Genomic DNA, 14,205 nt, shown 5'->3' with positions numbered 1-14,205 from the left:
AAGGGCTATGGTCTAGTTTGATGTTTTCAAATGTAAGCAGCTGCAAGAAAATTTATCAGTAGACACAACTTTGATAGTTGTATTATGTTCCTACAAAATAAAAGTTCACCTTGGCAGTTTATACATGATCAAGTAATTAAGTGTCTTATTAAAGTCAAAGGAAAGATATATTTTTTTAGACACATTTTGGAAAGAAATATGAAGATTCATAGACACAATTTGGTCAACTTGATCTATATTTTATTTTTGATTGAGTCAAATTAAAAAAATGTAAAGACTTCTGTTAACTCAGATATAAGAAAAATGGCTTTGTGGATTACAGATAGGTGTGGCCGGTTAGTGTTTCATTTCTTTATTGAAATATTAATGAAATTATTTTGGGTGTCCCATGTTCAGACTTTATTGGTATTTTATTTGGAAGAAACACAATATATTACCAGAAACAGGCATAGCAATTGATTTGTTTTGTTTTGAATTACAATACTCAGGAGAATTATTGTGCTCATTCCTTTGAATTGTTAACATTGTTATGTTTACACTGTTGTAAGCAATTTCACATACTTTTTAAGGTGGTAACTAACACTACAGGGAGATAATTCTGTAAAAATCAGCTAAACGTTTTAATCACGTTGTATTGTTAAGGAAATATTAAGCTTCTCAATGATGAAATTTAGTGTTTGTCAAACTGCTATATATTTCAAGCCAATGAAATTTTTCTGAGAAAGATTGTGGTTCAAGGATTTTGAAATTTTTATATTTTTGTCAAAGGGTCGAAGTAAATATTTTGTCAAAATTTTATGAAAATCAAACGAGCCAAATTTATCTTAGTGTTTGGTACCACCTTAATAAAACATACCTTTGAAGAACATTTTTTTTTCATGTTTTGCCCTTTTAGCCTTTCCTCATAATTTTGACTGATTTTTGAATATCATTTGCATGCAAATTTGTATGCCAAGCCTGGTGATACTGTCTGAAATTGATTGAGAATAGTGTCCATTGGATTCAATTATTCTTGTTTTGTATTACATTTGTATTAATTTGAATTAATACATGTTGGCAAACAGCAAAATACAAAGAAAAGCAATCTTGAAAATCTATATAAAATATGCACACTTTATTGGGATTATTTATCCGTTATGGCATAGTGGGACTACGGAATACCTCCCTCTGCTCGGCAGAATTTATTCTGTTTCTGTAATTACACCTCTTCCAAAAATCCTGGATCTGCCCCTGATTTCAGACATTTCACAGTGTAAATATGGAGTAACGCATTGAGGGTGCAAAAAAAGGAACGAATTGATAGCCTGAAAAAAGTGTGTTAATGGATGAAATTTAATTATCAACATTCAAAATGAATTTGGAATGTAGTCATGTTCACTTTTAGAACATATATAAATTTTTTGTTCAATAGAATACTCATTTATAGATGTTTGATGAATGACCCCAACAGTTCAAGTGATAAAATAGATCATTCAAAATCATTTGTTGGTTTTTATTAATTGTAAATATAAAAATAAGAAGATGTGGTATGATTGCCAATTATTTTTCAGATTATTTAGATGTGATTTTAATATAAAATAGACTTGAAATTAAAAGATGTGCAACTTTAAAAGGGGTGCTGTTTATTTAGTGTTTGTTGTTTATTAATATATCATGGCATTGTTGTCTTGTATCCATCCACATATCTTTTTTTATTTAGTAGCTTGAATTCAACATTTATTTACCCATCTTGTTTGATTATATCCATCCAAATAATTCAATATTGGAAAAACACATAAATCTTACATAATTTACATTAGAAGTGGCCATATTCTGTTGAATTCTAAAAAGAAATAAGGAGTAAATTTACAGTATGATTACAAAGAGAATACAGGGACAATGATTTTGTTACTGGGAAAAGTATATAAAATTTGTGAAAGAGAGAAGTAAATTTATTAAAAACATATTCAAAATATACAAGTTTGACTTTTTCTCTGTATATCCATTAGTTTATACTTCTTATATCACCTTTATCATGGGAACGTTTATATGTATAAATATGGAAAGTTTTGTTCATTACTTCATGTAGGTTAAACCTCTGAGTATAAGAAATATTTACAAGTTTGATGAAGCATAATCTCAAAAGAAAAAGTAAAGAAAAGTGCTATGTTATTGAGAAATCCTTGAGGATTGGTGCAGTATTGATGGTTGTGAAGTTTTTACCTCTTATTTTTATAATGTATTTATAGATTTATTTCCAAGATTTGATCTTGCTGATTGTAAGGTGATATCATCTCATCAGATTTTGTTTTAATCCTTTTTAAAAGGTTATAATTGATTAAATTTAAGGTAAAACTGTATTTTATTTCTTTGTCAATCTTTGATTTTATTGTTGCAAATTGATTTTTCTTGACACTTTAGCAGAGTCAGAAAATAGATATTTGCAACTGTAAAATCTAAGATTGATGCCAAAGAGTATTTGAATATCTTACAGTTATTCATATATAAATGCAACTACTAAATCAATCCTGTTTAATGAATATTTATATAATAAGAGGAAATCTTTCAAGCGTCACCTGAGTTTGAGCGGAACATCCTGCTAGGTAAACCAGGATTTTACACACTTGAAGTATATATGTATGATGTCCAAGCTAAATCGCCATTAAAAATTAATTGCATTAGAATGTATGATTTATTTTTTATGTTTATGCATGCATTATTTACCTCTTATAAACATACATTTTATATATTTCTAAACAAGCGAACCATGACAAAAAGAAAGAAGTAGGCCAGGTAAGACCCCTTTTTGGCCCCAAAATATAGCATTTCAAAAATTTGTTAAAAATGTAAATTTTCAGCTATTTATTGGAAAGAAGAATTCTTCTGTTACATAAATATGGACTGTATTTGTCAAACAATGCACATGCATCAGGTACTAGCATGATTAATTCATTCAAAATTACTTAAATCCTCACAACTTTATCATTTGTGCTTATTTTTAGTCAGTTTTTGTCTAAAATAGAAGTGACCGCACTTGTGTTCAGTCTTAATATTTAAATATTTGTTGTATTTGATGATGATACATAACATATATAAAGGTTGAGACTGAACACGAATGCGGCTACTTCCATTTTAGTCAAAAACCATCTGAAAAGTGACAGTTTGTGGCATATTTGATAGATTTTTCATATATATGCTTGAATTTAGGCGTCTTTAATGACCAAATCAGTTCAAATCTTTCACATAAACTAATTGAATCGACTAAAGAAGACACTTAAGTGTTTAAAAAATGTAAAAAATCTTTCATCAGATGTACTTCAAATTTTAGGCCAAAATAAGCCCTTACCGGACCTTCTTCTTTCAGTTATACTCTATTAAGTGTATAAATATACATGAACAGGTGTAAAATTTGTATGAATGTATTTGTCAAGTATGTACATTTATTAAACATTAAGACAAATGTAACTTCATGCATGCGAAGCCATCATAAATGTTAGTGGACACACTTTAGTATCTTGATAAGCAGCTTGTCTATAAATCTTATTTATTTGTAATTGGCAATAACCTGTTAGATATAAATACAAGACAGAATGGAATGTTACAATATATATGTTTTCCTTCACTGCTTGCATTTGTCTTTTTGTGTTCATTGACTATGTGCATTTGCATAGAGAGAAAATATGTATGATAATTATTTCGAATGTGTGAGATGTAAGGGGGTAAATATTGATACTAGAAAATATTGTTGAAGTAGTAAGCAGTCCTGAGTTATTTCCTTTAATTAGGTTATCCTCAAAAGGGATTGTCTCCCTTGATTATGTTATCAAGGGGATAGAATAAATTGTGTTCCTCAGTTTAAAGAAGGTTAATTGGTACTCTTCTCAGTCAGTAACACAGTTTTTCTCTGCAAGTGACCCACCTTTAAAAACTTACTTTTCTCCTTTCAAGACTTTTATAAGACCATAGAGAGGCTAGGTATTATCCTCACTAAGTATCTTGATAAAGGGTTAATAACTTACCACTGTTTTTCATTAATATGAACCTAACTGTCTATTGTCTATTTGTTAATGAACATATTTTCTCAGGGAATATGGGTGACAACAACATGTCAGCAACTTATACATTGGAATATTTGACATTTATGTTTTAAAGCATATCAACTTTGCTATTTGGCACTGCAAAACTTTTAATGTTATCTACCTTTAATATGGTTGATGCATTATGTTCTATTAGTTAGGACAATAATTAATATGAAAATCAAGAAATTCATTTTTGCCTAACAAAATTATGGATGATATATCATACACTTTTACATTATTTGTTGAAGTCCTCAGTTTTGGTTTTATTCATGTAAATTACATTTTCTTCTGATTGTTTGCTCGTGTGAGGAAATTTCAGTATTTTGCATTTTGTTGAATTTATAGAGCTAATGTCATGAATGTTATGAAGGTTGAATAGCTGGTCTATTAGACATTTCAAGGTCAAGGATAATAAGTTTATATTATGTTGACGAAAACACATGTTTTTTTATACTGCCAGACATGTACTGTGTACATTTATAATTATTTATAAAAGTTATGAGTAGAGTAAATAAATCGAAAATGTGTTTTATATATAATTTATTATTGTAAGAAAAAAAACACCTCCAATAGAAATGTTGTTTGATCGCTTTGAAAAGATTTATGCATGGGCATTTATGCCTATGAATAACATATCCATATATGAATTCTACCACTTTGATTAGTCACTTAAGTATTGATATTGAAATGTGCTTTCAGTATAACTGCAAGCATCATTCACGATGATGATTAACTATGACACAGAATTATGATTTTGTCTATCCTTTAAAAATTTATATACACCTTAAATTGTCAGACTTTACGGCTTTCCGTTTAAAATAAAGCCCTGTCTTTGTAAAACCTTTTGTCAGCTATCAGACATTAATGCAGAAGCTGCTAAGTTGTCAACATTCTTGGTAATAGTGATATGTAATCATAACATAAAAGAGGACTGTAGATTGCAATTTAGAAAATCTTTAATGAAAGAATTTCCACAGTATTCAAGTGGGAGATTGAATAAACATTAAAAAAATGTTTTTGATCATTTAAAAGCATTAAGTTGCAAATGCTATGCATAATTCTTCAACAGAATTTGTAAATAAAATATAATAAAATTATTTAACACAATAAATTTAATATTTGATTTAATTTATGAATTAGTAAGTGAAGGTTATTATAAGGGTGTTCAATACACACAGGTTTGTGCCAAATATGGAAATTTTTTGAATTAGAAGCATCATGGTGTCTTAAGAACTTTTTATTGTTATGTATTTAATTCATGTAAACTTGAATGAAATAGATTATTACAGTAATAAAAATGGTATTATATTTAATTATCTGGTTAGTTTCACAATGCATTGTTTAGAATTTATTTTGTCATTATTTGAAACCATTGATTACTTTATGTTAATAATGTTATGAAATAAAATGTAATTAAAATATGAAAGACTTTTTTTTATCCTAAATGTGCTACAAAAATTTGGAGATATTTCAAATAGGTACTAGACTACCAATATATAAATGTAAGAAAGATGAAAAATTTTGCATCATACTTCACTAAGCTTATATTACCCTGCTCAGTCACTCTATAATTTGTGTATCAATATTTGGTGAAAATAATAACATTTGATTTATTTCTATTTGCCTAGAATATTTTATTGATCCACAAATGCAGGATCTTGAACACAGCACAATTTCAGTAGTTTTTCATATTTTTTGGCTATATCATAGGTTATAATTACGCCATTTGTGAAATCATCACACACAATATCACAGATTCAAAGAGAAACAGTCAAAAATTCATCTCAAACAATAAACCAAATTATGTGAGTAGAAAGAAAATAAAAACACTCAAGAAACATTAATATGAAAGACAATCATTTATGAAGATCAATACCTTAAAAAAAAAAAGTATCATTAAGGTTTATTTAATGCTAAGTTACTATTAGGGATCTTTAAAACCCATAATTCAGGCTATAACCATGCTAACCAAATGAAAACAGGACAGTCAGTTTCAAAAATTGCAATTCTATGATAAATGCTGGTGATTTTGTGCCCAATTCTGGCAAACTTATAGTGAATGTTAGTTACTAGCTTTATTGACAAAATTACCCACCTGTAACTAAAAACTGTTCACTGAAAAATACAGCCACCTTGTCTTAATAAGTAACTGACATCTTTTTTAAGAAAATATCACCTACTAGTAGTAGCAAAACTTAGACTGCTTACCAAGTCTGTTACATACCATTAGAAGCTCTCAGTCTGTTAACAAAATATGCTCATAGAAATTAAATGCAACAAATCTTTTTTAAAAAATCATCTTCTAACAGTAATTTGAAGACTTTCTGAAACCCTTTACCATTAATTAAGCAATAGATGCACTTCTGAAGTTTTTTGTCGCAGAAAGCTCGACATAGGGATAGTGATCCTACGGCAGCGGCGGCTATGGTGGCGGTGGCGGCGGCGGCATTAGCTTACTTCTTAAAAGCTTTATATTTTAGAAGGTGGAAGACCTGGATGCTTCATACTTTGTATATAGATGTCTCATGTTACAAAGTTTCCGTCAGTCACATGCCCAATGACCTTGACCTCATTTTCATGGTTCAGTGACTACTTGAAAAAAAAGTTAAGATTTTTTGTAATGTTAAATTCTCTCTTATTATAAGTAAAAGGATAACTATATTTGGTATGTGCGTACCTTGCAAGGTTCTCATGCCCGTCAGACAGTTTTCACTTGACCTCAACCTCATTTCATGGATCAGTGAACAAGGTTAAGTTTTGGTGGTCAAGTCCATATCTCAGATACTATAAGCAATAGGTCTAGTATATTCGGTGTTTGGAAGGGCTGTAAGGTGTACATGTCCAACTGGCAGGTGTCATCTGACCTTGACCTCATTTTCATGGTTCAGTGGTTATAGTTAAGTTTTTGTGTTTTGGTCCGTTTTTCTTATACTTTATGCAATAGGTCTACTATATTTGGAGTATGGAATCATTGTAAGGTGTACATGTCCAACTGGCAGGTGTCATCTGACTTTGACCTCATTTTCATGGTTCAGTGGTCAAAGTTAAGTTTTTGAGTTTTGGTCTTTTTTCTTATACTATATGCAATTAGTCAACAATATTTGGTGTATGGAAATATTCTATGATGTACATGTCAGTCTCACAGGTTTTATTTGACCTTGACCTCATTTTCACGGTTCATTGCTCAGTGTTAAGTTAAAAGTTCTAAAAATAATATTTTTTTACATGTTTCTAAAATTTAAGAATGTCCAGTCTAACATGTTGGCAGTCATCCAAAGAATTGAATTCCTATTTTAAGTAATAACACATGATTATCCTTGATTTCTTTTTATTGGAAAATAATTAGAAAGATTACAACTACAAACTGATTCCAATGTAAGATTGTGTTTATAATAATAGCAAGAACGAATTAGATGAATTGAAAATGAGCAGAAACATCATAGAAATGTTACACAGAAAATAAAGGGTCCATTTACCACAGAACCTGACAGATTGTGAGTACAATCAGGCATTCATTATTAGGGGTTTCCACTGAGTAATTTAGTTTGGTTTAATACAGTAGTATAGATATTATGAAATTAATAGAATTAGTACTGAAAATTAACGAAGAACTAATTGAAAGTTAAAAAAAAGATAAAGAGAAAAATTTTAAATGATAATTAAAATCATGAAGTAATTCCTCTTTTTTTAACTAGTCCGTTCTTGTGTACGTTTATTTAAATCTTCGTACGGTAATAACTTCTACCACTTCGAGTTATCGGACTTTTCTGTATTTCCGGGAATGAATAATACAGTTTCCAAATTAATATTTTGTGGAAATGCCGCTGTTTGAAGCTTTAAGTTATAGCAGTGATAAAAATGTTGTCATTTTAGACATCGGGGCTGTATATACAAAGTAGGTGCATAGTATATAAAAGTTTTGCACATCCGTGAGAGTGGGCAACCTTTTTTCTTTTAAAAAACATTTTTTTTTTGTTGATGTTCAGTAGTTGTCGTTTGTTGATGTGGTTCATAAGTTTTTCTCGTTTCTCGTTTTTTAGATAGATTAGACCGGTGGTTTTCCCGTTTGAATGGTTTTACACTAGTAATTTTTGGGGCCCTTTAATGGCTTTATAGCTTACTGTTCGGTGTGAGCCAAGGCTCCGTGTTGAAGACCGTACTGTGACCTATAATGGTTTACTTTGATAAATTTTGACTTGGATGGAGATTTGTCTCATTGGCACTCATACCACATCTTCTTATATCTATTGAAAAATATTCGATACTGTAGAAGTTTATAATTTATGATGGTCAGACATCGTAAACACACACGCAACTTACACTGCACAGTTGCACTCTCTTTGGTAATGGGAATTAATGACCTTTTTTCACATCACAGGTTCAAAAGTCAATGAGAATTCTAATAAAATTGAGAATGGAAATGGGGAATGTGTCAAGACAGACAACAACCCAACCAAATACACCTTATGATGGGCTTATCATGTACGGCCGACTCATATGAGTCCCAGAAGGTTTGCCATTCTAAAATGTTGCCTGAGAAAGTTGGAAGCGTAAGTTTTGGTAGGCGGTGACTGATTACTAGCTGATGAAAATGTACTTTGTTGCGTGTTGAATGTGTGACTGGCTTGGACAGACGGGTTTTCAAAGGACTGTGCGTTGTGTGGGTTGGCTATGTTGTGCGTTGGGACAAACAGCATAGTTTCTGGATTTAATGTGTGATTTGTAGTATGTGATGATTCAATATGACGGGACTGCGGGGTTTGGACATTTTGTATGAACTTACGTACATGTCGAATCTACATTTCCATATTCACCAATTATTCATCTGAATCAATGATTTCATTTTCCACATCTTCCGGTTCTGTTAACTTAAGAATTTGTTCATTTAAGTCCTCAAACAATGTTTGTGTTTGCACAAGTTTTCTGAGCATTGCAATGACTTCTTCCTCATCAAAATTCGTATTCTTCTTTGCTTCATCTAATCTGCGGAATAGTCTGGTAACAGCGCTTCTGTTCTCCGATCTAACTGATTTCAATTTTTCAAGATCCATTGATCAAGGCACCATAATATATAAATATAGATGATAGTTAAGGCAATGTGTATAAAGACAACTGTTCAGCCATTACATTTAATATACAACTATTGTATTTCCGCCCACGGCGACGTCACTGACAATATGACGTTGACAATGGACAAGTACAATAGTATGGACGTTATGTTCCCGCGAGACAATCTCAACATATCGCTATTTGTCTGCCATTACTGGACATCACAAAGGTTCCTGTAAAATTTTGACATCACAATAGAAAATAACTCATGTAACTGACGCTAGAATGGAAAAATGATTGTTGTATGACGTCAATATTTCAAGCGGCGCAGATTCTCGAGTCAAGCGGGTCAAATGATATGTTTTTATTTGCACCTGTATATAAATTTCACCCAGTTTTTGTTTTTGTTATTAAATTTTAAAATTGTATTTATGTGCGCACTCCAAAAATGTGGCAGGATAGTCAAACAGTTGACAGTGGCCGCTTAGTGGAAGAAGAAGAAAAAGAAGCGGCGCAGATTTCCAAATAGCAATAAGGTGTATACAGCATTATACAGGTTGGGGAAGATCATCATAAATGGGTAATATCCCCATTTATGGGTATTATACCCAAAATCTGGTATCAATTTAAAGTGATAAAAAAATCAAATTTTTGTATTTCATCATGATAGCTGTCATAGGGCAAATATTCATATAAATGGCAACATTTCCCCCTTTAAGACCATAGTTTAAATGAGAATTGAGTACAATGAAAATGGCCTCCAAACATCCTACTTTTTTAAGACTGTTCAGTCCACCATCTGGTGTACTTTTTTCGAACTGATGCATGGTGCAGACAAACCAATATTTACAATGCAGTTAACAGACCTGCCAACTATCCCAATTTCAGCGGTATCATCCCGATTTTCATGCCTCAACCAGAATCCCGATATCGGGATCTTAAAACAAGTTAAAATCTGATTTTCACAAAATCTACCCGAAAAAATTGTTGGTTACTGATCTTGAACTTTTTCTGATCAATATCTATAAATCTATAATTTTACCTGGTTACATTTATGACCCAGACTAATCAACGGTCACAACAGGTGTCATAATTTGTTGTTACAGGTAATCTGTTTATCTGATGGGTCATAATGATCCTCAAAATTAATTAATTTGAGAAATAGAATCGGTCGGACAGCATTTCATTTTTAATCAATTTATTATATGATCACAATTTTGCAATGTTTACCGTAGTATCATGACAAAAATATAATTAACTGAAAGACGAAAACTGTAATGAACTCATTATATGAAACACCTTGAAATCCTTGAAAATGTTTGAAATCAGACGTGTTTCTGTTCAGTTTCTGATTTAAAATCGACACCATATTGTATTTACTTCTACTGTGTATAAGCCTCTGCCGGTAGGAGCAGCTTTGAATACCAAGAAAGATAACTCAAATTTTATCCATTTTCTCATTATTGACTAACTTAAGATCTGTCTCTATCTTTCTAACTTTAGGACATTTAGGTTTAGATCTTTTGAGTTAAGGTGCTAAGATAAAAAAGGTCCTTGGAGGGGAAAAAGGGGGTCTTCATTTTGTATCCTTTATTTTTTTAGGCCATTATTCTCTAGTCTGAAGTTATTTTGCCAATTAATATAATTGCAAGAATCATGCAAATAAAAGAAAACATGGCTTATTAAGCTCATCGTCAGTATACCAAAATAAAAAAAAAAGAGATACATATTTAAGACTATTTCAAGAGTATAAAACCATGAAAACAGTGAATACAGAAACGCTGCAAAAATGTAAACCCTTAAAAATCTGGTCGCCCACTAAATCCCCCATGGGGATTTTCAGAAGTTGGTAGGTCTGAGTTAAAAACCAGTATATACATTTTTAAACTTGCAAACAGTTCTTAACACAACTTTGTCTTCTGCAACTCACACTTGAAGTTGCCAATTGAGTTGCAGGAAACAGTAGTTGATTTAGTCAAAATGAAGCCTTTTACCCAATGCTTTTGCCATGACAGAAAATATCTGTAAATCCAAATTAAAATTTTATTTTTATCACTGAAAATTGATACCCGTTTTGGGGTATAATACCCATAAATGAGGATAGTACCCATTTATGAGGATCCTCCCAAACCTGTTATAGACGAATCTATAATTAGGGGTATTTAGCTGAACTTGTTCTGAATGACCCTAGATATGTCTCAGAATAACCTTCTGTCATCATGCAATGATATCTTTCTAATATGATGTCCAATGTTTGAAATTGTGACACAGCAAAATTTTACAGGGAACTTGTTTGACTACCTTTGTTCTGTTTTTTGGTTTTTTTTTTGTGTGATTAGTAAACCTGCCGTTCCTTTAGGCCAATTAAAAAAGTGTGTGGTTTCAATAAGGTCCTGAAAAAAATAGGGTTTGTAGAAAGGCAGTTCTAAAACAAAATTTTTTTTTTTTTTTGGATGGTAAAAAATCAGGGGGGAAAATCATGTTTTCATTGAGTCTGGTTCAGTTATTTTACACGCCCTTACCAGAAGTTTGCCATTCTCTATACTATTGTTGTAAAAATAAACAGACATGTTATGTTTTAGTTAATTTTGTTGCATTTTCAGCCGTAGTAGATATATACTTCAAATGGAAATTCAGATGACAGAAGTCTGAATTTAATTATTGAAGTTCACATTCAACAAAATCAAAATTTGTTTTTCAGAAATGCCAAAAAATGTTCTAAAAGTGGTCGGCACATATGTTTTTGTTTGGCCTTAGTGTAGCTAAAAATGTGCCAGTCATTTTCATAAAGACGTTTAATTTGTAACACAAGTTTTGATTGGCCGATAGAAAATTATAACGCTCAGGAATTATCTGGATTGGAATCAAACCGAAATACGAATGAAATGAATCATAAATCGAACCAAGCAAAAAAGGTTCTTTTGTGAATCGTATGAATAAGTTACACTAGTTGACCCAGGGTCAATCTGTGCAAATGACGTCATGGGACAATCTGTTGACTGTGACTTAGGAAATGTACAGGAAGATGCACAGATTTGAAAGTCGTCTATTATGAATCATGTGTTATGAATCCACATAATGAAATTTTCCTTAGGCTTTGATGGAAATTAAATTTTGTTTCATGCTAAATTTCATGCATGCATACATGTAAACAGGAAGATAAAATGTGTAGGTGATACAGTAAGAATATATTTGGCTTTAAATTTAAATAAGTCAAGCCACTTAGTCAGATTTTTAATGTGCTGCGTGTATATCATGATTAACAATATCATTTTTTGAGTGGCTGAATCAACAAAGATCTTCTTGAAAACTACAAAACAGTTAAAAACAAATGTATACATAAAAATGTGCATGTAAGATTCCTTTCAAGGAAACAATCTTAATACATGTATATCCATGACTTCATTCTCTCTTTGTAGAGTTGAAAATAATTTGTGAGACCTTCTGGTACTAAAAACAAAATTGTGTTTTGTCAGTATTGGTCCTGTTGTCTGACATAAAAGTTATTCTGACTAAATTAGCTACTGTCATATTCATCAATACTGAGTCAACACATGATGTTTTTTTTCCATGGACAACATGAACAATTATGGGTTTTTTATCATGTGAATTTCTCACTTATTATGAGTAATAGGATAACAATTTGTTTTATTGGTTCCTTGCAATGTCTACATGTCTGTCAGACAGGGTTCACCTGACCTCGACCCCATTTCATAGATCAGTGATCACGGTTAAAGTTACAATGTACATGATTAGGTCCATATCTCAGATACTATAAGCAGTAGGTTAACTATATGTAGTGTATGGAATGATTGTAAGGGTTACATGTCAGTCTGGCAGGACTCGTCTGACCTTGACCTCATTTTCATGGTTCATTGGTCAATATTAAGTTTTTGTGTTTTGGTCTGTTTTTCAAGTACTATAAGCAATAGGTCAACCATATTTGGTGTATGGAATGATTGTAAGGTGAACATATCGGTCTAGCCAGTATCATCTGACCTTGACCTCATTTTCATTGTTCATTGGTCAATGTTAAGTTTTTGTGTTTTGGTCTGTTTTTCAAATACTAATAGCAATAGGTCAACCATATTTGGTGTATGGAATGATTGTAAGGTGAACATGTCGATCTAGCCAGTATCATCTGACTTTGACCTCATTTTCATTGTTCATTGGTCAATGATAAGTTTTTGTGTTTTGGTCTGTTTTTCAAATACTAATAGCAATAGGTCAGCTATATTTGGTGTATGGAATAATTATATAAGGCGAACATGTCTGTCTGACATGATTTTTCTGACCTTGACCTCATTGTCATGGATCTTTAAAAATGTTAAGTTTATGTGAATTGATACTTGTAGTTAAACCTTTATATTTAAGACTTTCAACATAAAATCAATGGTCAGTTAAGAAGACAAGACATTTCAGGGTGTGCACTCTTGTTCACCTTGAGAGTGTCTTTATCATGTTGATGGTCTGAAACAATGAGCTAAAGAATTCACACCTAACAAGGAAATCAAGATGGTTTTTACCTTTGACTAAAGTGACAGTACCATTTGATATTCATCAATAAACATTGCATATGTCTTTGAATATTTGTATGCATGATAAATTAACTGCACATAAAATTATATTGGTACATACTGTAGGCATATTTCTTTGTTACAGATGTGGTTTAGCAGGTGAGATTGGACCAAGATGTATTATTCCTTCTGAAGTCAAGAATGAAAAAACTGAAAAGGTATACATGTATTTGAAATTGTAAACATAATGTAAACAGTAGAGAAGCTTAAGTTTTAAATGGATTTTCCATTTTGAAATTTTATACTTATCTGCTTATTGCTAACGATACTGTATTACATTGCTTTATTTGGTAAATATGTCTCGACATCAAATGTCACAAACAAAGTTGCAGTATAAGAAGTGTTGAAAGCTTTGCTTACTTACTACTTCTACATGTATCTTGACCTTGATGTCTATACAAATGTTGTAGACGACACACACCCTTTCCATGTTAAAGTTTATAACAACCTGTAGAGGTATGTGTACATGTATGTTAGAGGTATTTGAAAGTACATATAACCTGTTGTAATGCCAAATTTCT

General features: G+C 31.4%; 1 protein-coding gene across 1 annotated transcript in view; it reads left to right on the top strand.

Moving 5' to 3' along the window:
* LOC127737097 (protein phosphatase 1 regulatory subunit 37-like) overlaps positions 1–14,205 on the top strand; it is a 58,200-nt gene that overhangs the window by 26,208 nt on the left and 17,787 nt on the right. Inside the window, exons 13-14 of the mRNA XM_052247629.1 lie at positions 7,866–7,953; positions 13,770–13,842. Coding sequence (XP_052103589.1) covers positions 7,866–7,953; positions 13,770–13,842 — 161 coding nt within the window. The remainder of the gene's footprint in view (positions 1–7,865; positions 7,954–13,769; positions 13,843–14,205) is intronic.

The sequence above is a fragment of the Mytilus californianus genome, unplaced genomic scaffold (assembly GCF_021869535.1).
Source record: "Mytilus californianus isolate M0D057914Y unplaced genomic scaffold, xbMytCali1.0.p SCAF_4, whole genome shotgun sequence".
NCBI classification, from domain to species: domain Eukaryota; kingdom Metazoa; phylum Mollusca; class Bivalvia; order Mytilida; family Mytilidae; genus Mytilus; species Mytilus californianus.
Note: the sequence above shows the minus strand (reverse complement) of the source record. Positions and strands in the feature narration are given on the sequence as shown.